We start from the raw sequence: 20,841 nt of genomic DNA on the forward strand, positions 1-20,841 counted from the left end.
TATATACTTTATATGACAGTATTATAATGTTATGATAATAATATGAGTTTCTTTCAGTTGACAAAATTCTAGAACCCTCAAATGTCATAATGTGGTGACCTCACACAGTACAGTCCCTCTGATGGTTAGGTATTCATTCTGTCAGTCAGAGACCATTCCAGAAGAGGAGTGAACAGAGGAATATCTCAACTCGAGTTTTATTTCTACAAACCAGAAGCTACTGACCATTGTTTCTACAATGGACAACAAGGTAAGCCAGCTTCACTGACTGGTGGTCAAACACCGGTGTCATTTACATGTAATGTAGTCATCTCCTCAGTGTGTGGGTCGGTTTTACACCTACCAACAGCCGGTTGTCGTTGCACCTTGGCACACTGAAAAAAATACTTTTATTTGATACATTTTTGGCTAACATTAGTAGCTGTAAACATGATTCTGTACAAAATGAAATAATCAGCCACTCTTAATTTTCCTACAGAAAAAAACTAAATTGTGATTTAAATCAGGCAATTTCTGAACCAAAGAAAAAGATAATAATCCCAGAAACCCACACCACAGACCCATTCCTTCATTTAGATAGGGATCCATTTTTAGTACCACTGTTTTTCAGATTAAGACATCTTTTTGAAAGTGTAATGTGTTTGCCGGTGTTGGTATTTCATTTCATATAAACTAGATTTACTTAGAGACCCTGTGCGCTCCTGGTACGGTACACCCTGCAACAAATATCACATCTGCAAAGATGAAAATGTTCAGTTTTTGGTTTCAGTTGCTTCTTTTAGATGTTATTGACTGCTGAGGAACATCACCATGACAGAACAACCCCCCCTGGACCAACCAGGGTGTTCTGCTGCATCGGTGCAGATACCCGATACTCTGCATATTGACCTGCCGCGTGTTGATCCACAGGACATCTGTTTTACCCTCAATAAATGTTTGGTACAGATGACGACACAGTAAGTGCTGCAGCTTGAAATACAGTATTTACAAGTATTCTTATGACATATCAAGTCATGGCCATATTGTTATTACAAAAACTGACAGTGTGGCAGTTAGACATTTGTGACCAAACTCTACTGTGTAAAAATGTGAATACATAAGTTCTGTTTTGATGGGAATCAACTTCAGAGTGTTTATGCCACAACATTGATTGTGTTTTCTTACAGGCAATGGAAGTTAATAACAGGTGGCATTGTGAGCTGTGCGATGATGACTGTGCTGGCCAATTCTTGCATGGATATTATCCAGACTTTTGCGGAGGCTATCCTGGATGTCGTGATGCCGCAAGTCTACAGATACTTGAGAACCTACGGTTCCTTTTCTCCAAGCGTCCTCGATCTAACTGAGGACCGAATCCACACCTACCTTGGTGATTCTATTGAACAGGCACTGGCTAACTGCCTGAAGATGAAAGTGCAGAATTCTGTGGCCACCAAGGTGTTCTCCCAGTTACTTTTGAGACACATTTCAAAGACAATCAACTCAGTCTTGGATTTGTCCACTCAGACACCCATCCTGGAGTCCAGCCTCCCAGTGTTTTTTGTCAGTGGCTGTGTGACTTCCATTAAAGACCTTAAAGATATGGTTTGTCAGATTGCCACCATACTGATGGAAGCTCTCGAAGGTCAAGGTCAGTCAAGCCAGACTGCATTGTGTGAACCCAGAGAAGGAGCGGAGTCCCCCGTTTTCTGTTTAAATTCCATATGTAACTTAAAGAAATTGGTGAAGACTTACATCATTCGCATCGTGAAAGTCCTAAAAAGCAGAGCTCAAATGCCACACTGTGAAATGAGCTCTTGGAACCATAGCGATGTGTGTATTAGAGTTGGCACAAACATACAAATTTTGACTATGGAAGACAGGGAATCACATGAACAGCAGTCGGCCACATCTTCCTATAGCGGTGTGGATGCCATACCCGGTGTTGTGCCTAACAGCGACGACGCTAAATCCCATTCTGACAACTGTCCCTTCCATTCAGTTACAATAATTGCCGCAACAGAGGACCATTCTTGTCTTTTAGGTCCCACTGAGATGGAGTCTATTAAGAACATAGTTGACGAACTGGTACAAGCATTTTGGGAAGAAGATCTGCAGGGGACAGCGCAGACAGACAGTTATCAAAAAGCTGTCCACAGTGGGAAGGAGGTCATTGACAACGTTAAAATAAGAGAACTCACGGACAAAATCTTTAATGTGATAATGAGTGGACGTGACTACCAGATTTCATTAGTGCCAGCTGGATCACGCATATGCGACACTGTGACCTATAGAAAGCCGAGGAGAGGGGACTTCTCCAACCCAGGCATCATCGCTCATGCCCTTTACATGAGGACAGAGGAGCTTGTTACTCGTTGTGCTGTGCAGGTTCTCCTGCTATCAGGACTATGCCCGTGGGTGTCTGATTTTCCGTCTTCACTCACTTTTGACGAATTGCCTTATGATCCTGACTATATGCTTGTACCAAGACAAGCAGCAGGAGACTGTGTAGAAATAGGGTTTGTAATTCCTCCTTCTCTTCACAATTCTTCAATACTGAGTCAAGCTTCTAATGCCACATACGATGCAACCCCTGAGTCGCTGGAACCAACGCAGTCGCAGTTGCTGGGAGGCATTGTGCACACATCCCTGTTGAGTCTGCTGGTTGGGGAGATGCTCGCTGTCATTGGTATTAGAGACAGTGAAATTATTTTTGAGGTTGTAAAGAAAGCAGTTGAACAGCTTCAAGATGTGGACCCTGAGGTGTACAACCATTTCCATGCCACCCTGATGGGTCGGAGTTATAAAGACATTTACCAGACTGCCATCACCGACCTCCTGCTGGAGTTTGGTTCTGTACAAGTGATGCGGGAGGCGGTGAGCTCAGAGGATCCCAGTTTTGAGGAGGCTATTTTGAGAGCACTGAGGAAACAGCTGAGAATTCCTACATCACCCACCCAGAATTCCACCCATCACCCAGTGCCTCATGGAAAGGAAGCCAAGAAAACAATCTGGGGTTTCTTCAAGAAATTTAAAAGAATGTGCTGCAAAATAACTTTGAAGAAGGTTGGCAAGACCACCACTGTCATCTCTCTAACCAGTGACCAGGACGGCAAGGAGTTACAGGGTAAATAACTCATCAAGGGGTTAGCTATACAGTGTTCATTTTATTACAAATAGGACTTTCAGAATGAGATTTTCAAGCAAAACAACAGACAAGTCTGTATTTCCGTGGATATTCCTGTTGCTGGGTCCAGTAGCTTGACATCAGCCTCAAACTCTCTTTCTTAGTTGTTTAAATCTGATTCAGATTCATTAAATTCATTGCTATATTTTGCAATCCTGCCTGGATTCAGCTATCTTGAGCAAATATCAGCTTTTCATTCACAAAGTTAATTTGTTGTTGCAATCATAATTGTAGTGAGTCCCAAGAAGCAATTCATATTCATTTTGTGTTTTTGTTTTTTTCCACAGACCATTTGAGTAAAGGAGAACCTCGGAAAGAGCAAACAGAGCAACACCAGTGTTCACTCATGAGCAGGATCGCTACCTCCACCAGGAACAGGTGCTCCTCCGCTAAGAAGATGTTTTCCTCCATTGCTAGAGCACTGGGCAGACCATTCGTCGCTTGCTTCAGCCCAAAGAGCCAGTAAAGCTTCAGCACAGATGGGACTTTGGACTTAGGAGTGGCTATAAAGATGTAAAGTTCCACCCAACCTCTGGCTGACTGGAGCTACTACAGGTAAGTTATCGAGGACCCTTCTCAAATTTCTAAGAATGGGGGGATTGCCACATAAAAAATCAGCGGCCACATAAACCACACACATGCATGCACACACACGCGCAGCAGATGCAGCAACATCAGCATAAAGTCCAATTGTACACCCAACGAAAACAATAAACAATAATACTGAAATAGGCAACAGGCTACTACAGTCCAAAACTGTAAATTAGTTTACTTTTGATGATTACAGCAGGAGATGACGCAGCTTGGTGATGAACAATGAAATTATTTCATTATAGTCCAACGAATCAGTCAGTTCTCTTTCAAAGGAGAGCAGGGACAAAAAGTTTGGTCTGTATGTCACCATTGATGCCCTGATGCCAGATTTTATCCAACTGACAGTTGAAAAGAGTCTTTCTACAGTACAGCTTGTTATAGGTAGGGTGACAAGGACCCGTAGGAGACGATTCATTTTGAGAATTATGTCACTGGGGCATGCGTCGAGCATCTCAACAATACCTTAAAAGGTATTGAGTATCAATACCCAGCCCTACTATTCACTGGAAGATCCAGCAAAAAAGGAATCCTTCTGATTCCACAGCTACGCGCCAGCAATGTCCATTTATTTATGTAAACCTATGTTTACGTACCAAAGAGTTGGTATGTTGGTATGGAGCTGTCTCTAATTTCAATGACTAAGTCTATAGGGATGGGTAGGAGCTTCATAATAAAAGTCTTACAATTGTTGGTGAGTGGAAAGTTTTAGTTGTGACAGGTAGTTTAATGATTGTTTTACAACAGAAACTTCATTACAGCTCCAAGCAGAGAAAACAGTGAGTTAGGTGCTTGTAGTAATTGTAATGGACATGGGTGCTTGATCGAGATGTGGTTGGGGAAACGTTGAAGAATCAAAGGATATTTCACCAATTACATTATAGGTTACTTTTTATGCCTGAGTCTGCAGTGTTTTTTGCTTTCAACATATTGTGTTTTTTTATTGCTCATTTAAAAGTCCAGTGTGTAGGATTTAGTGGCATCTAGCAATGAAATTGCAGTTTGCAACCATTTGAGTACCGCTCGCATTACCCTTCCCTTCCAAGCGTGTAGGAAAAAGTACAGTGGCCGCAAAACTCGCGAAAAACACTAACGGTCCTGTCTAGAGCCAGTGTTAGGTTTGTCCATTCTGGGCTACTGTAGAAACATGGTGGTGCAACATGGCAATCTCTGTGGAAGGGGACCCGCTCCCTATGTAGATAAAAATGGCTTCTTCTAAGATATTGGAAACACAACGATTCTTATTTTCAGGTGATTATACACTAATTAAAACATACTTATAAATATTATATTCCATTTCTGCCAATAGCTCCTCCTAAATGTTACACACTGGACCTTTAAGTGCCAAAACCAGAATAAGAAATTGAAAAGTACATTTGGAATTGCTAAAATCTTAATCCCCAACCCTATCTGCAGGCTGACTGGAGGAGAGGAGTCCCATGCCAAATTAAACTGGCTTTTCCTATCTATAAAAACAATAAAATAAAGTTGATTGACATTGTGTTGTCATTATGTTGGTCCTGAAATGCTTGTATATTTCCTTGTGTATTTTAATTATGTTGCAACATGTTATGGCTCTGAGTAACAATTACTGATTAATCTACCTGACTTTTGATTGCATGAAATGTCAGAAAATAGTGAAAAATGTCCATCAAAATGCCCAATGTGATGTCATCAAATCCTGCCAATATTTCAAACCTAAAGATGTCTGGTACTATCTTACCACTATTTAGTTTACTATCACATAAGACAACAGAACTTTAATGAGGTAATGTTTAGCATTTGGCCTTGAAAATTGACTTAATAATTAATGAAAAATAACTGCTGATAATTTTTCTGTCCTGTCAGCAGCACAGCTCCCCGAGGAGCTGATTAACTTGAGAAATTTAGGCTCCAAAATGAGTATACAGGAAGAAAATAAAATAGTTTTCACTGATTTTATAATGTCTTTATTTAAGTAGGAGAGCGCATAGTGAAACTGGAGGGCCTTAATCAATTATTGGAAATACTGTAAGTAGATCACACTTAACTTAGTAAGCCAGAGGAGAAAAAAAAAGACTTCTCATGCATCACAAGAAAAGGTATTGCAGTGCTGCACATGTCTCAGAGTCTGCCTGAATTGTTACACGCGAAAAGTGTGTCTGTTCCATGAAATGGACGAGTGAAGGACATCATAAGCTGTTTCTTTGTGTATTGCCTATTGTCTTATTTTGTTCTATTAACTTAAATTATTTCATTGTCAATCATAATCATAGTTGTGCTTTGGCAGCGCATGTCAAAAATGTCATGCCAATAAAGCCTAATGAACTTTAAAAAAAAATGACGTGGATGTGGAGAACGGGGCTTTGCTGGGGTTGGAGCCTGAGCAGAGTGGAGAACGGGGCTTTGCTGGGGTTGGAGCCTGAGCAGAGTGGAGAACGGGGCTTTGCTGGGGTTGGAGCCTGAGCAGTGTGGAGAACGGGGCTTTGCTGGGGTTGGAGCCTGAGCAGAGTGGAGAACGGGGCTTTGCTGGGGTTGGAGCCTGAGCAGTGTGGAGAACGGGGCTTTGCTGGGGTTGGAGCCTGAGCAGAGTGGAGAACGGGGCTTTGCTGGGGTTGGAGCCTGAGCAGAGTGGAGAACGGGGCTTTGCTGGGGTTGGAGCCTGAGCAGTGTGGAGAACGGGGCTTTGCTGGGGTTGGAGCCTGAGCAGTGTGGAGAACGGGGCTTTGCTGGGGTTGGAGCCTGAGCAGTGTGGAGAACGGGGCTTTGCTGGGGTTGGAGCCTGAGCAGAGTGGAGAACGGGGCTTTGCTGGGGTTGGAACCTGAGCAGAGTGGAGAACAGGGCTTGGAGAACAGGGCTTTGCTGGGGTTGGAGCCTGGGGTGGGAGTGAAGACGGAGGGAGGAGTCAGGCCAAGGAACTGCAGGCAGAGGAGAACAGGAATTACCAACAAGACAAATAACAGAGGAACAAAATCTATTAGAGAGGCTGGCTACGTGACTGAGCAAACAGACTCTCCGACTGTGTTACACAATGTGTGTGTGTTGAGGAAGCAACCAGGTATTTGAAGCAGAGCAGGGTGATGATGATGGCTGGCAGCTAGTGGCCTGACTCCCACGCACCTGACTCCACTCCTGTAATTAAGTACACACATACACACACACACACACACACACATACACAGAAGGAAAGGGAAGGGGAGAGAGGCTGCCAGCAAGGCAGAAGTGGAGGGCCTGACATGGATAGGACGCATTCTATAGACTGACAGTTCTAATAATATACTGTTGAGTTTATGAGTTGAGTTCATGTCACAAACTGATGTCACATAATTAATCACTGAATATGACAAATAATTATCTTGACATAGCCTATCACACACACACACACACACACACACACACAAAGTTACATATACACATTTTGGTTGTATATACGGTTTTTGTTTTCTAATATTACCATTTTTGTGTATTTGTTTTTATTTGTATTATTGGTTTGTGTATTGTCCAAATATTTGATCAATTTGAACTTGGATGATTTTGCAAAATTGTTTTTCAAAAGTTTCATGACAATAAAGCCTTTCAATTGAATTGAATTGAAATGAGAAAGAGAGAGAAAGAGAGATCTGCAGATTAAGTAGGCCTACTAATTGCTGTGTTCAGCACAGCATGTGGATAGATTGGTGTTTTGGGTCACAGAATCTGATGGGTCACGGATGTTTGAAACAACACAGAGAGCTGAAGCATCCGACCAGTCTTGGGAAATATCTGCGAGTGAATGACGATCACAAGAAATCATTAACAAAAGGTAAGACCACGAACCAACAGTAGCAAAGTTCCTCCACCCAAGTCAAACTCACAGCATTTTGTAAAGGAAAAAAACGGAAGATATGAACGTGAACAAGTTAAATTTTTGGAACTGTGAACTTAGTTCAAAATTCAAAATTGTGAACTGTGAACTAGTTCTTTTTAATCTGTGTGAACTGAACTTTGACCTAGCTCTCGTGAAGTGTGACCTTGCACAACAAGTCAGGCAAAAAAATTTTATTGTTCATTTTTATTTATAGGCCTATTAGTAAATATAAGAAAGTATTGCCTTCTAAGCTAATTTTAATGGCCTTGATGGCATTGAAATCAACTGGCACTTTAACATATCGGCCTGGGTTTTCGTTGTTATTTCTGTTAGTGCATGTAAGAAATATGCCTTTCAAGCTGACAGTCAATGGCCTTGATGGTTTTATTGAAAATCTGTAGTTCACAGGAGAGAATCTATGTTCAAAGTTAAAAAGATGCAATTTAGCAGCAGTATTTGAATTGAAATACACATCCGTGGTGTTGAGTCTACATTAATTCTGTGATTTTATGGTTTAATATCCACAAGCTTCAATATTAAGAAGGAAAAAAACGATTAATTGCAATTATCACAGCAAATTGTGCAATTAACTAGTTCATTTTTTAATCAATTGACAGCACTAATATATATAGACTCTGTATGTGGAGAGAAGACTGCATTTTAATTATTTCTGTTTACTTCTGTCTAGAACATTACAGCATTAAAATAACAATGTGTCAAAAACAGGTGAATCTTATTGGCAGTGCTGTGGATGTTTACAGGCATGCTGGCTGTTCTGTCCCAAAGGTGACTTCTGGTAATTAAAACATATGGTTGCAGTGGGATGTGAGCACATACAGTATCTTTCTGCAGGCAAACTCCTTAGTTCCAGCAACTCCACTAATAATAATTAATAATATAAAAAAAATGTTAAACTCACAGCTTGTTACATTATGACAATAACACTTACGTACTTTTACTCAAATAACAATTTCAATGCAGGGCTTTTATTTGTAATGGAGTATTTTTGCTGCTTGTACTTAAGTAAACGATGTGAATATTTCTTTCACTGCTAGAAATATATAGTGTTGCCATAAAATCATATGGCAATGCTGTTTTATACCAAATTATTTGTTTCCATATTGCCAGTTAGTACAGAATATTTGATGGCTTTATATTGTTGCCAGATCAAGTCAAAAGCTGTTTTTTTTAATCGAAACCGTTGTGGTGGACATGTCTGTTGTGTATTCTATACATCAAAATGGGTGTGAAGGGTGAAGATATGGTCTGTTGTTTGATAGCTTGGTGTAAAGCCAATCAAACATTCAAAATTATTATTTATTAAATTGTAAACCTTGAACACCATGCTTTGGCAGTACTGTACTTCAGTCAGGCCATGCTAATGGAGCTCATTTGAATTTGAGAGTGCAGGCGGATCATTAGTTACACAGACAGATCCAAAGGGAGAAGAGGAGAGCGTGGAGAGGAGGTGAGGGACATGACATGAATATCTGCACAGCCACAATGGCAGACTGGAGATGTGCAGGGGCAGGAGAGAGGGGTGGGGCTGCTCTCTGCTAGTAAAGAGAAACCACTGCAATCCCCCCCAATTCTTGTACACTGACACAGGGCAAAAATACCACCCCACCCATCCCTCCAGCAGCTACTCATCACACTGTACTTATAGATATTTGACATAGAAACTACCTCACTGACGTTTCCTGACACCAGACTGTTTTTGCTGCGCACAGAGCTAAAACCAGCTTTCTCTGTGTGTATCTATGCTTTGTGGGAGAGTTGTTTTATTGCAGTGGTGGTGACAGCTGGGGGAAGGGAGGCAGATAGAAGACTCACAATGACTTACAAGGAGAAGAAAAAGTAGTAAAAACAGACATTAGCTGCCAGCTCTTTTTAAACTTGACATCTTATTCACAGATCTGAGATATCTGCTGCCTCACAATAACCCTCTTGTGATCGTGTTCCTGTTCCTCCAGATATTAATGGTGCTCCCACAGTCTTTCAATTAAGGCCATGCAGCATCTCTGTATCCTCAAAGCACCTAAATGACCTCTACTGTCACGTCGGGCTGTGCCCCGTAAATATTCGTCAGGGAGGAGGAGCAGAAGAAAGACTGGCACCTGGTGGCAGAAAAGGGTTTGGTTCAAGTGGGAGGAAGACTGCAGCCTGAGGTTGTTGAGCCACAGGATATTTATTACGTGGATTGTATGTGGTTCTATGCTTGTGCAGATACAAAAACAATGGATAATCACCAGAAAATGTGTCAGAAGGTAAATATTTAAACTTATCAAGGCCAAGCATTTAGTGAGTCAACTGTTTCGTCTATCAAGATTTTTTTTTAAACTCCTTTGACATCGCACATGAAACATTACAACTCATTATCATAAATCAAATCATTATAACTTAACTTAATATCTTCTCCAGCATCGTAAACAGTCTCTCATTAAAGGTTAGCTTTTAGAATTAAGGAATTTGTGCGTATCAGGGAATGTGTGAGCGTGTGCATGCATTTTCTGACACAAACTGTCCATCAGTAAACAACCAATGCAGTCAATAACAATTCATAGGAGTCTTTATTCTTTTATGGATTTAACCCTACGCATTAAATTCAAAGACTGGAAAGGATAAGACTGGTTTCAACAAATCACATAAAAAGACCAAAAGCAAAAACATGTTAGTCCTTCTCTCAATACTTTCAGACTTCTCTACCTTGTCTGTGGCTCTCAGCCCCAAGCCCATTGGTTTCTACTGAGGATTTGTCGTGTCATTCTCAAAGAAGGCTAAATAATCTCCTAGAACTACACTGTAGTTTTTAATCAGTATTAATCAAACAGCAGTACATAGTGTATTTGCTGGGAACTATTTTCAGCTGTGGATTTGATGCGCTAGTGAATATTTCCGCAGCAGGACGGTGTATGTGAGATTGAGTCCAAATAAACTACTGTGTGTGTGCTCATGGTAATGAAGGAACATGTCACACAGTGCTAGTGTTAGTAGGATACATTCATTGTTGGTTTTAGTCTTTTCATGGGATTTGTTGACAATAATAAAAATATAGAATACTGCCAGACGCATCCTTTAAGATAATGTCCTTAATGCATAACAGTTTCCCCACAACTGTAAAATTGTAAGAACATTTCAAGGTATGAAATGTTTTTCACTCTCTTGTCTCTGACATACTTCAATTAGAAAAGGTAGATTATATTGTTGACAGGCTGCTAGAAGGCTCAGGCTAGCAACTAAAAACAACTGCATCCTGTATCATTCCAGTACTTTATTATTGATTGAAGACTATATCTAAAATGTATGACAAAACAAATACACAGTAAAATGTTCACTGTAAAACAGTTTATATTCAATCATCATTCTACATTGGGCGACCCAATTCCCCCAGCCCACATGTCGAAGTGTCCTTGGGCAAGACACTGAACCCCAAGTTGCTCCCGAGGGCTGTGCCTTCGGTGTGTGAATGTGTGTGAATGCTTAGTTACTTTGATGAGCCGTTCTGCCATCGCTGTATGAATGTGTGTGAATGGGGTGAATGAGATATGTAGTTGAAGCGCTTTGAGTAGTCAGAATGACTAGAAAGGCGCTATATAAGTACAGTCCATTTACCATTTACATTCAACACAATCTTTCTGCTATAGTGTTTTAAATATCAAGTTTAGTGTTTTTTGTTTTCTTACATTTACAAAGTACAAGATTCTTGAACTTCAGATCAATTTTGATGAAATGAACCATGCTTATTTTCACAAATGCCTAGTCAACAAATTACTGTGTAAAATATGTCGGCTGTTTTACTAGACGCAGAGATCCAGCAGTGATGTGAGATCAGTCCGCAGAAACTTTCTACTGATGAAAAAACACATTTCCATCTACCCAAGACACAGCTGGCCTTAGTGGGTGGCAGCCAGCCAACGTGTACATGTTTTCTGAAGTGTCCTTGAGGACGACAATGAACCGCTCCCTGCTTAAGTGGTTCTGTTACCAGCTCTGACCCCTCTGATAAATCACAATTCTCAGCATGATATTACTAAACCAATAAACAGACAACCAATAGATGCAGGGTTCAGGGGTTTTACAGTTACACTCGCTGTGGTCATGTTGACTGGATAAAAGGTCAGGCATCAGTACAAATACAACATACTGTAACTGGAAGGAGGCGTGACCTTTACAGTGGTTACTGTTAAAGGGCTACTGGTAGTTTCTGACTGAGAACTTGATGCTGTGGTCATGGAGGCGGTCGATGAGACTGGTTTTATAGAAGGCAGCTCCTGGAGTGTACACCCCTCCCCTGTCAATGTCAACACACAGAGAGAGAGAAAATGTGGGATAATGTTTTAAGAAAGAAGGTAGGCAGATATAGATAAGACAGAAGGACTTCACCAAATGTCCCCATTTATGTAAAAAAAACAAACAAAAAAAAAACAGACTAAACTGACCTCCTGGGGAGAGAGTGCAGTTCATTCAGCAAGGTTACGGCTGCTTGTACCATAGCAGAAACTGTAGCTACATAACCAGGCTCTGTAAACCAGAACAAAAACACAAACATGGTGATAAAAACTTGCAGACATGACAGCTGTTTTAGAAAATCAATTAACCTTTTTATACTGAATAACGTGAGCCTTATCCTTCAACAATAAATTGCAATTATTAGGGTGAAACATCATTTCACTTCACTATTTGAATTACTGAAAAACAATCTGAGATGTGGGAAGTGATTCAAAGGTCTGGTACCAAAACTAATTACTAGATGTAATACAAGCAACAGTCAGTCATTGGTTTACATCACTATTTTTATGGTGCTAATGTTGAATGGGCTACTTGTCAGAGTAGAACAGGTGTTAGTTACTAATAACATTAATAACTGCTCTGTTCTATTCAAATGTTCCAGTGAGCCATGACAGTGGGACAGCATGCACAAAACCTGGACCCTGAAACTGAAGCAGCTCATTAATTTGATTATTCACATCTGTGCTTTTCCTACTGTGATGTGGCAAACTGTCTTCAGTGTAAAAGGCCTATACACAGACAGAAGTGGACACAACAGTTAGTAATATAACTGTTAGTATATATATATATATATATATATATATATATATATATATATATCCCATAATTGTATACATCAGCCGATTGTTGTTGTGGCAGTTTTACCTGCTCCTATGACCTGAGTGCAGATCTTAGTGTTGGGTCGGCCCTGTGTGGGATCTGTACCCTCTGAGTAGCCCTCCCCGAAAAATGTCAGGCTAAAACTGGTGTTTTCTATCTGAGAGAAGAGAATGAATGATGAAAGAAAAAATGAATGAGTGGACAGATCAATGAAACATTTCGCAGCACAACAAACTGTACAATAAAATAAGACACCAAGAAAATAAATACTGTATGCACATGGTTGAGGTCACCAGAGATGTAATGGTTGTTATAAGTGCTGACAAAGTGAGCAAAATATAAGCCCACGATGTGTAATATCCGTTATAACCAAGGTACAAAACATACTGTATAAGTAATAAAATAGGAAACAGAAATCTAGTACATTAGGTTTTTTGTATCACTCAGAGTATCTTATAATTAACCAAATGAATGTCATTTGCCACTACTATAACATCAAAGCCAAAGTTTTTTCTCAATAACAGTCATGACTAAATGAGCAAACATTAACTAAATTAAAGTTAATGTTTTGAAAAGGGCATCCTTAGGTTTTATTTATTAAGAGTTTAACACTCAAAAATCTCACATAATCTAATCCGTCAGAACTGTCATCACATTTTGATTCAAATGTTGCCAAATCCTGATTCACCCTGCCCCTTGCAAACCAGTGAGAAGAGCGGGGACAAAAACACGAATACAGAAATCTCTCATGTGAAATAACCAAAACTTTGGCAGATTGTTTCGTATTCATGTAGGACCCCATCGCTCACAGTAAGATGATTAAGAAAAAAGGTTTTCAGGACATTTAACGACTCAAACTGAATCACCCAGACCAGTTACTGTACTTCCTTACACTTGCTTTCAAAGCTCCAGACAGCAGGCGATGATTGGCAGCCATTTTGCATGCTCCTCAAGGAAGCTTTCAATTCACTTCAGGTTTCAAAAATGATACAAAAATATTAAACTCATACAGTATTTGTGTTACCTGCTTCATGGTTGGACCAGACTTGGTGAACAAGCCAAAGGAGAAGAGTGATGGAAACTTTGGGAAAGGCAAAAAATAAATATCAATCAAATACATACATGTAACTGTATGTGATTGTGCTTACAGCAGAATTATATATTAAGTTTGTATATAAATAACATTCAATAAACTGACTCATTTACTCTCCATAACTCCTTTTCATTTCCTTGAATAATCTATGTTGATTTGAAACATTTTTCTACTTGCAAGCATCAAGTAGTATCTCAGTCGTTGCCACACTCTGCTGCTGCATTTAACATGAGTAGCTTTGGGTAAGCCTTTCAGCTAAATACTCACACCCAGCCGTGACATTCATCCACATTGAAATGCTCTGAGTCTTAAAGCTTTTGCTGCCTTTAAATCATCTCCACTTCCAAGGGACTCAAATGATCTGCTTTGGACAGCAAATACCAAGGTAGACGTTACAAAAAGAGGTTGGCTGATGAACAGTGTAGCTACCGTGGTGAGGAGTTTCCTTCCCAGGCTGAATTTGACCATGAACCAGAAGAGTAGGCCGCCACAGAAGAGCTTAACTACTGAGAAGAGGCCACCAATCCCGACGTAGGCACTGTAACTAACCTGTGGAGGGAAGAGAGGCCCACGAAAGGCAAAAAGATAAAAAAGGGAAATAATTTAGCGAGGGAAAAAGATCAGGGGATGGACGAAGGACGAAGGAGGGGGACAGAGAGTGAAAAAGAGAAACGGTTGGAGGGAGAGAGAATAAGCGAGGCGGGAGGGAGGGTGAGATGAGATGTCAAAGGGAGTAATGTGCAGCGGGGAAGAAAGTGATGAATCACTACAGATGACTCATCATATTTCCATGTTGCTGGTAGATGGCGGTCTATGCAACATAATGAGATAGTTTCATTAAGGCCTGTGTCTCTGGCTGTGATCAAACCAGTGACAGCTGCTGGAAAGGCTGACCTAGTTACAGCTACAGCAGAAAACGTTTTGCTTTTCACAGCCAGGATGCAGAGGTGCAGTTAAAATAAGGAGCATGTGTTCTTAATACTAAATATTAAACCTCTTTGTGTCATTTAAAGCAGCGTACCAAACTGTGTTCCTGAGGGACAGTACTAAGATATTAGTGGTATTAGTGGTAATCCTTCTGGTCCTGAGGCACTCTCAGGCAGAGCAAAACGTTTCGAGGACGTTGAGGTCCTTCAACATCTGCCGGACAATGCTGAGGATGTTTTATGAGTCTGTGGTGGCCAGTGCTGTCCTGTATGCTGTTGCATGCTGGGGCAGCAGGTTGAGGGTAGCGGACGCTAACAGACTCAACAAACTGATCCGTAAGGCCAGTGACATTGTTGGGGTGGAGCTGGACTCTCTGGCGGTGGTGTCAGAGAGAAGGATGCTGGCCAAACTACATGCCATCTTGGACAGTGTCTCCCGCCCACTCCATGAAGTGCTGGTCAAACAAAGGAGCACCTTCAGCTGAAGACTCATCCCCCTCAAAATCCACCACAGAGCGCCACAGGAAGTCATTCCTGCCTGTGGCCATCAAACTCTTTAACTCCTCCCTCTAAGTGTCAGTCTATATGAGCCTAAGTCGATAAACTGGACATTGGATCATTAACATCACTGCAATAATTGAAATATTATGCAATATTCTCTGTTTAATACTCCCGTGCAATATATTCTGTTTTCAGTTTAATATTCCCTTTTTATTGATATTTATTCATACTTATATTACTGCTGTGAAATATCCACCGTCTCATAATCTGGTTAATCTGCTACACTTAACTTGACAGTACTCATTATTGCACTGTTACTTATTACTTATATTATTACATTGTATTATACCGTACTATACTTATCAACCTGTAAATCCACTTTTGTACTTTACACTTATTTTAGCTTTTATACTTTTTATCCACTTTTGTACTTAATTTATCTTAGCTGTATTATAGTGTATTATATTTTGATTTCTTACTAGAAATAATTGTCTCGTTGCGGACTTATTTATTATTATTTCTACTCTAATAGTACTTCTATTCCTGTGTGCATTGACGTGATAGTGAGCAGCTGTAACAAAAGAGTTTCCCCTCGGGGATCAATAAAGTATTTCTGATTCTGATTCTAAAATGATTGCAGATATATATTTATGGGGCTTTCTTGGCCAGGTCTCCTTTCCAAAACGGATTTCTTAAAGCCTTTTTTTTGCAAGGTACACTTGAGCTACAACATCACAGCCAACACATTACTGATACTGTGGCGTAAACTAGTATAACATGTAGAACACAGATTACAGTTGAATTTGTCCACAAACAAATATTATCATTTAGCCCAATTTTTAGAGTACAGACACAACTTGGAACAAATTTTAGAGATTTTGCATTATATAGAGCTCAATAGTGCTACTAGTGGTCAGTTAAGTGCCAAGAAACATCAGCAATGCACCAGAAAAAGGAAGAGGAAGAATATCAAAAAGAATTAGCTTTGCAAATGTTATATATCAGGAAGAAAATGCATTCAACACATTTGTTAGGCCTCAAGTAAGAGTGTTAACTGTGTTTAAAAGAAAAGTTCACAAGGTAGCTTTAACTACCACCACTGCAATGAATAATGGGAAACACGGTGTCAGTTCTTGTGTTGATATAATCTTACTGGTGACTGCTGTTCCTCCTCGTAAAGGAAACGCTGGGTTCTCTTGACTACTGAGGGGTCAGAACCCATAAATGGGATGGCATACTGCTCGATCTCCTTGCTGAAAAACATAAAACCCCTGGACACACACCCATACACAAACATACACACCAAATTACCCAAAGAGAAAGCAAAGTGGTCTACACTCACCAAATCTATCTCTGCTTGCAGCATCTGCACAGTATTATTCAAAACTCAAAGTGTGCTGGATTTTTATACAGTAACTTAAAGTTGACCTTGTGTCTCACTTGCAGAGTATGTTTCATGGCCTTGAGATTAAACCTAACTAGTCAAAATGAATGCTTTCCTTCCGAAACATCAACAGTTTAAAAAAATAACATTTGCACCACAGGTTCATTACATTATATTAAATTACATTCATTTAGTGTTGATTGCATTTGCTCAAATGGTACTATATTGTAAATGAAGGTATTATTATTGTTAAAATTATATTCCATCTTTCACTTTGGAATCAAACTACTGAAATGTAGGTCAAGTGTAAAAAAGATAGTTTCAGTGGGAAAATCCCGCTCTGACTGAAGAAACACGCTTTACCCCTTTCTTGACAAATCGCTGCCAAGCCCCACATTCCAATAAAAACGTTATTACTCAAAGTAAAGTGTTTTAGTCAGACAGTAATTGCTCAGTTATAGCCTTGCCTCTTTTTGACTTTGGCTCCCACCACAGGCAGCGGCTTGTGGCCAAACTTCTTCCTCAGCTGGCGGAGGGATCCGCTGTCTGCGAAGCCGTACACAGCAGACTGCCAAGTGGCATCGTGGCCAGACGACCCCTGCAAGTGTTGAGATAACTTTAAATTCTGTCACGGTGCAGAAAATCAGTGCTACCCAAAAATCCCCTCAATAAACACCAAAGGTTTAATGTGTAGACAACTAATTTCTTTGGCTTGGTAGATTGTGGATTGTGTTACTTACTACTTAAATAGCAGTATAATAACACAGTCTCCCAACAGGAGAGTAGCACTTCTACTCCACTCACTGAAACTGAGCTCTATATATATTTTGCCTAAAGCTTCTGTTAAATGACCTCTTCTTTGTCACAGGGATATTGATTTTTGTGTTTCATACTAGTGTTTGCTTGGAGTAAGTTTTAGGAATTCAGTTCTCTTCTGCTGTATACTCAGCAGAAGTAAGGTCAAATGCAATATTTTATTTCAAAAATGTATTCAGCTGTGTGCCTGCACTGATATTTTCCAACACCGTCTGTGATTAGTCACATCCTGAACTGTGCCTTTAAAGTGTATCAGACCATATTTCCATCATGCAGTGCAGAAGCTGTAGTTGTTCAGGCTACCTCAGGCCCACTGCTAATTTTCAGGAAGCTCTCCACAGCCGTCAGTGTTCCTGAAATCAGACCAAATCACACAGTTAAAGTTTAAATTTATCAGTGTTGTCTGTCTGTGCATATATGTATGTTTCCTGTCTGTTTTTACTTACGCCCAAAATCAAATTGACTTTGTGGATTAATAAAGTTGTATTGAATTGAAAATACAATCAAATGTATGAGTTCAACTAAACTTGCCACTATTAGCCTTTGTATAAACAGAAGCAAAAAAGTGTGTGGCTTTCCATTTGTTGATGGATCAATTTCTTATTAATTTATTACTGTATTAATTTTGTTATTTATCTATTTATTAAGATTTTGTTTTCCAGATTTTGGAAATTGTGAGGAAGTATAAAAATAAACAGAAGGTCTTGCAAGCAAGATGACAATCCATTATATAGGCATTAGGTTTTAATATAAAATACAGTACTACACAGCACTGCAGTGTTCGGTGTGTCTAGTGTTGTACACTTTGATATATTGTGGGCACAAACAACTCACAAGAAGAATTTTAAACTTTTTACCTTCTTCATTCAGTAAACCAATTACAGGCTTTTAATTCATAATGGCTGACTCAACCTGTCTTCTGTTTCCTACCTTTGAACTGCCTCTGTGTATAGAGAATACCCATGTCTGCCGGTATGGAGTCGAAGCCACAGCTGCCAATCACATACACTCCTCTGTCCAAGGCTTTAGTGTGGTATTCTAGCTGCATACGCTCTAGGAACTGTACATATACACAAAAACGAAATGCTATTGATTGTATGAACACACAACCATCACGCACAGGTGCACGGATGCAAACAAGACTCAATATAGTCAGTCTACTTTAAGAGCAGCAATAAATAAAATATAAAACAAATTCACAGATACAATCACAATGAATCAACACCTAAAAAACATAGAAATGGACATATATTTTCCTACCTGAGGCTCCCCACAGATGTCCATGTAGTGAGCTCCATTTTCTATGCAAGCTTTGACCACTGGTTCGCCATAAAATCTGTACTGAGAGGACAAACAGAACACAGAGAGAATTGTTGTGAACATTGTTGTGGGTGTGAATCCTATTTAACAACTTGTGTCAAATGTCATCTCAAAGTTTCCTTTGCTTCACTCCCTGACAAAGTCTGGATAAACATACTTACAGGTCCCACACAATTGAGAATCACCAGGCCTTGTTGGCACATGATGGCCAGCGATTCCTCATTAGACACATCAGCAACAATGATTTCAACGTCTGTCCTCAGCTCTGGCATAGCTGACAAAAGAGAGGAAAAGCGATAACCTTCACTAATTATACAGTGGATAACTCTTACACATAGCCCTAACCTGATTTGTGATGTGTGTTCATGTCAGACTGTAACTGCAAAACCCCCATTCACAATGTAGGTAGTCTGAAAAGCATTTTTGAGCCAACTTTATTTCAGGGTTATTACAAACAAATCTGAAAATATCAGATATTAATAAAATATGAATATAATATTTTCTTAATACTTATTGCTGCATATCAGGTAATGTGTCAGTGCTCTGGTATTAAGTTGGGAGGGGCATAACGTGTCCTCAAATAATGTGAACTAACAGTTACTGTAGCTACAGCATAAATAAGAAATGTCCCTTTATCACTGTAAAATGACTTGCTGGTCAGTCAGACTGGGGCGACACTGCTCAATAATTTGACATTAACTGCCCATTTCTAAAGCTAGCTAGCTGTTTTGGAGCAAAACAAGAACTTGTATTTACCAAAGGGTCAAGTTCTAAATTGTTAGCTTCTAGCTACATAACCACCAACAAACCGCAACAACTCAAGACTGCTGCCTCTGTCAGTCAAGAGAGTAAAGTATCCTGCGGCAGTGAAACGCAGCCTGACATTTGACTGTTAAGAGCTTGACAGCAAGAGCCTGGCCGCAAACACCCATGTCTCAGTCAACGTTAGCTACAGTACACCCTGTCAAGCACATACACAGCCTCCCCGCGGCTTGTTTCAACACTTCTTCCAGACGCTGTCTGCTTCTCCCGGCCACGGCCCATTTCAGAGAGCTAACGTTACCGCCGCGACTCTCTGCGGCGCACCGGGCGACCTCCTCCACTACAAACTGACCGGTGAACCCTGTGGCACCGAAAATGATAAAATGGTACGGTCTACTGCGCGTTACAGCCGCCATTGTTTGTGTTTTAGTTCAAGGTCCCCCCGGTAACGTTAGTTCCGGTTCTGTCCGCTGATTGGTTGAGCAACGCACATAAAATAGTTGTCCTGAAATAATAAACGGACACCTATGGTGGCCGCAGTGCTGCTGTATTAATCTGCCAATTCACCCGCCAGCAGCAGTGAGAGGTGGAATGTAACTAAGTACTTTTATTTAAGTACTGTACTTAAGTTCAAATTCAAGGTACTTTACTTGAGTATTCCCATTTTCTGCCACTTTACTCCACTACATTTCAGTGGCAAATATTGTAGCCTACTTTTTACTCCACTACATGTCTGCCAGCTTTAGTTACTAGTTACTTTTCAGATTGCAAGTATCTCCAAATTTAGAGATTCTGAATTAGATTTTTTCTGATCAACTGAAAGTGTTCCTTTATGGGTTGAGAAAATTCTCTTCTCTACTTCTTGGAGAAGTTCTCCCCCCTTGGATCAGCTGGAAAATGCATTGTGACAAAGCTGAAAACAGTGCTGTTTTTCTGAGCTCATAAATTGACTTTTTAGAGATTCGTGGTTCTCACAGGACAGCAACGCTACAAACATATGATGATCTTATGGAATATGATGCGTTGCTGTAGATTAAACTACCCAAAAGTATAAAAAGTCGTTAAAATAAGCTCAACCTTAAACAACTACAGCAGTATAATGCACATTAATGCACCAGTAGGCCTAATATTAATCCAAAAACATCATATATAAGGACAATTTTTCTGCAAAATACTTTTACTGTTGATACTTTTAAGTACATTTTCTGATAATACAAATTTTTACTTAAGGTTTTGAAGACAGGAGTTCTACTTGTAGCGAAGTATTTTACAGTGTAGTATTGCTCCTTTTACTTAAGTAAAGTATGTATAGCCTAAATATTTTCATCAGCTAAAGTATTGTGTAT

At 40.0% G+C, this 20,841-nt stretch overlaps 2 protein-coding genes across 3 annotated transcripts; one reads left to right on the plus strand and one right to left on the minus strand.

Moving 5' to 3' along the window:
• The first annotated feature begins 146 nt into the window (after positions 1–146).
• On the plus strand, positions 147–5,522 carry LOC122863675. Of its 2 annotated transcripts, XR_006375059.1 has the most exons (5): positions 147–250; positions 770–956; positions 1,167–3,106; positions 3,454–3,721; positions 5,174–5,522. XR_006375059.1 is itself a non-coding variant. In XM_044170385.1 (3 exons), the coding sequence occupies exons 1-3, from the start codon at positions 811–813 to the stop codon at positions 3,630–3,632; spliced, it is 2,265 nt and encodes a 754-aa protein (XP_044026320.1). In that variant the 5' UTR covers positions 172–810; the 3' UTR covers positions 3,633–4,880. The 2 variants fall into 2 exon arrangements, 1 of the variants encoding a protein (XP_044026320.1); XM_044170385.1 differs by lacking the exon at positions 5,174–5,522 and having other exon boundaries at positions 172–956; positions 3,454–4,880.
• A 4,613-nt stretch (positions 5,523–10,135) lies between these two features.
• On the minus strand, positions 10,136–19,968 carry sccpdhb (saccharopine dehydrogenase b). The gene is made up of 12 exons (XM_044170388.1): positions 19,710–19,968; positions 18,895–19,007; positions 18,674–18,754; positions 18,344–18,473; positions 17,717–17,766; positions 17,065–17,195; positions 16,367–16,484; positions 14,216–14,335; positions 13,718–13,774; positions 12,739–12,850; positions 12,024–12,105; positions 10,136–11,875 (listed from the first exon to the last, which is right to left on the minus strand). Exons 1-12 carry the CDS (start codon positions 19,909–19,911, stop codon positions 11,776–11,778), a joined length of 1,296 nt encoding a protein of 431 aa, XP_044026323.1. The 5' UTR covers positions 19,912–19,968; the 3' UTR covers positions 10,136–11,775.
• Positions 19,969–20,841: the final 873 nt, after the last annotated feature.

Source organism: Siniperca chuatsi, linkage group LG16, assembly GCF_020085105.1.
Source record: "Siniperca chuatsi isolate FFG_IHB_CAS linkage group LG16, ASM2008510v1, whole genome shotgun sequence".
Taxonomy (NCBI): Eukaryota; Metazoa; Chordata; class Actinopteri; order Centrarchiformes; family Sinipercidae; genus Siniperca; species Siniperca chuatsi.

Excerpts from the sequence above, each read along its gene's own strand:
- LOC122863675 (XM_044170385.1), top strand. The coding sequence starts at position 811 with ATGACAGAACAACCCCCCCTGGACCAACCAGGGTGTTCTGCTGCATCG. Across the intron at positions 957-1,166 it reads TTGGTACAGATGACGACACA|GCAATGGAAGTTAATAACAG; the intron begins GTAAGTGCTGCA and ends GTTTTCTTACAG. Across the intron at positions 3,107-3,453 it reads GGACGGCAAGGAGTTACAGG|ACCATTTGAGTAAAGGAGAA; the intron begins GTAAATAACTCA and ends TTTTTTCCACAG.
- sccpdhb (XM_044170388.1), bottom strand. The coding sequence starts at position 19,911 with ATGGCGGCTGTAACGCGCAGTAGACCGTACCATTTTATCATTTTCGGT. Across the intron at positions 19,008-19,709 it reads ACAAGCCGCGGGGAGGCTGT|CTATGCCAGAGCTGAGGACA; the intron begins GTATGTGCTTGA and ends CTCTTTTGTCAG. Across the intron at positions 11,876-12,023 it reads CTGCACTCTCTCCCCAGGAG|GGGAGGGGTGTACACTCCAG; the intron begins GTCAGTTTAGTC and ends TGACATTGACAG.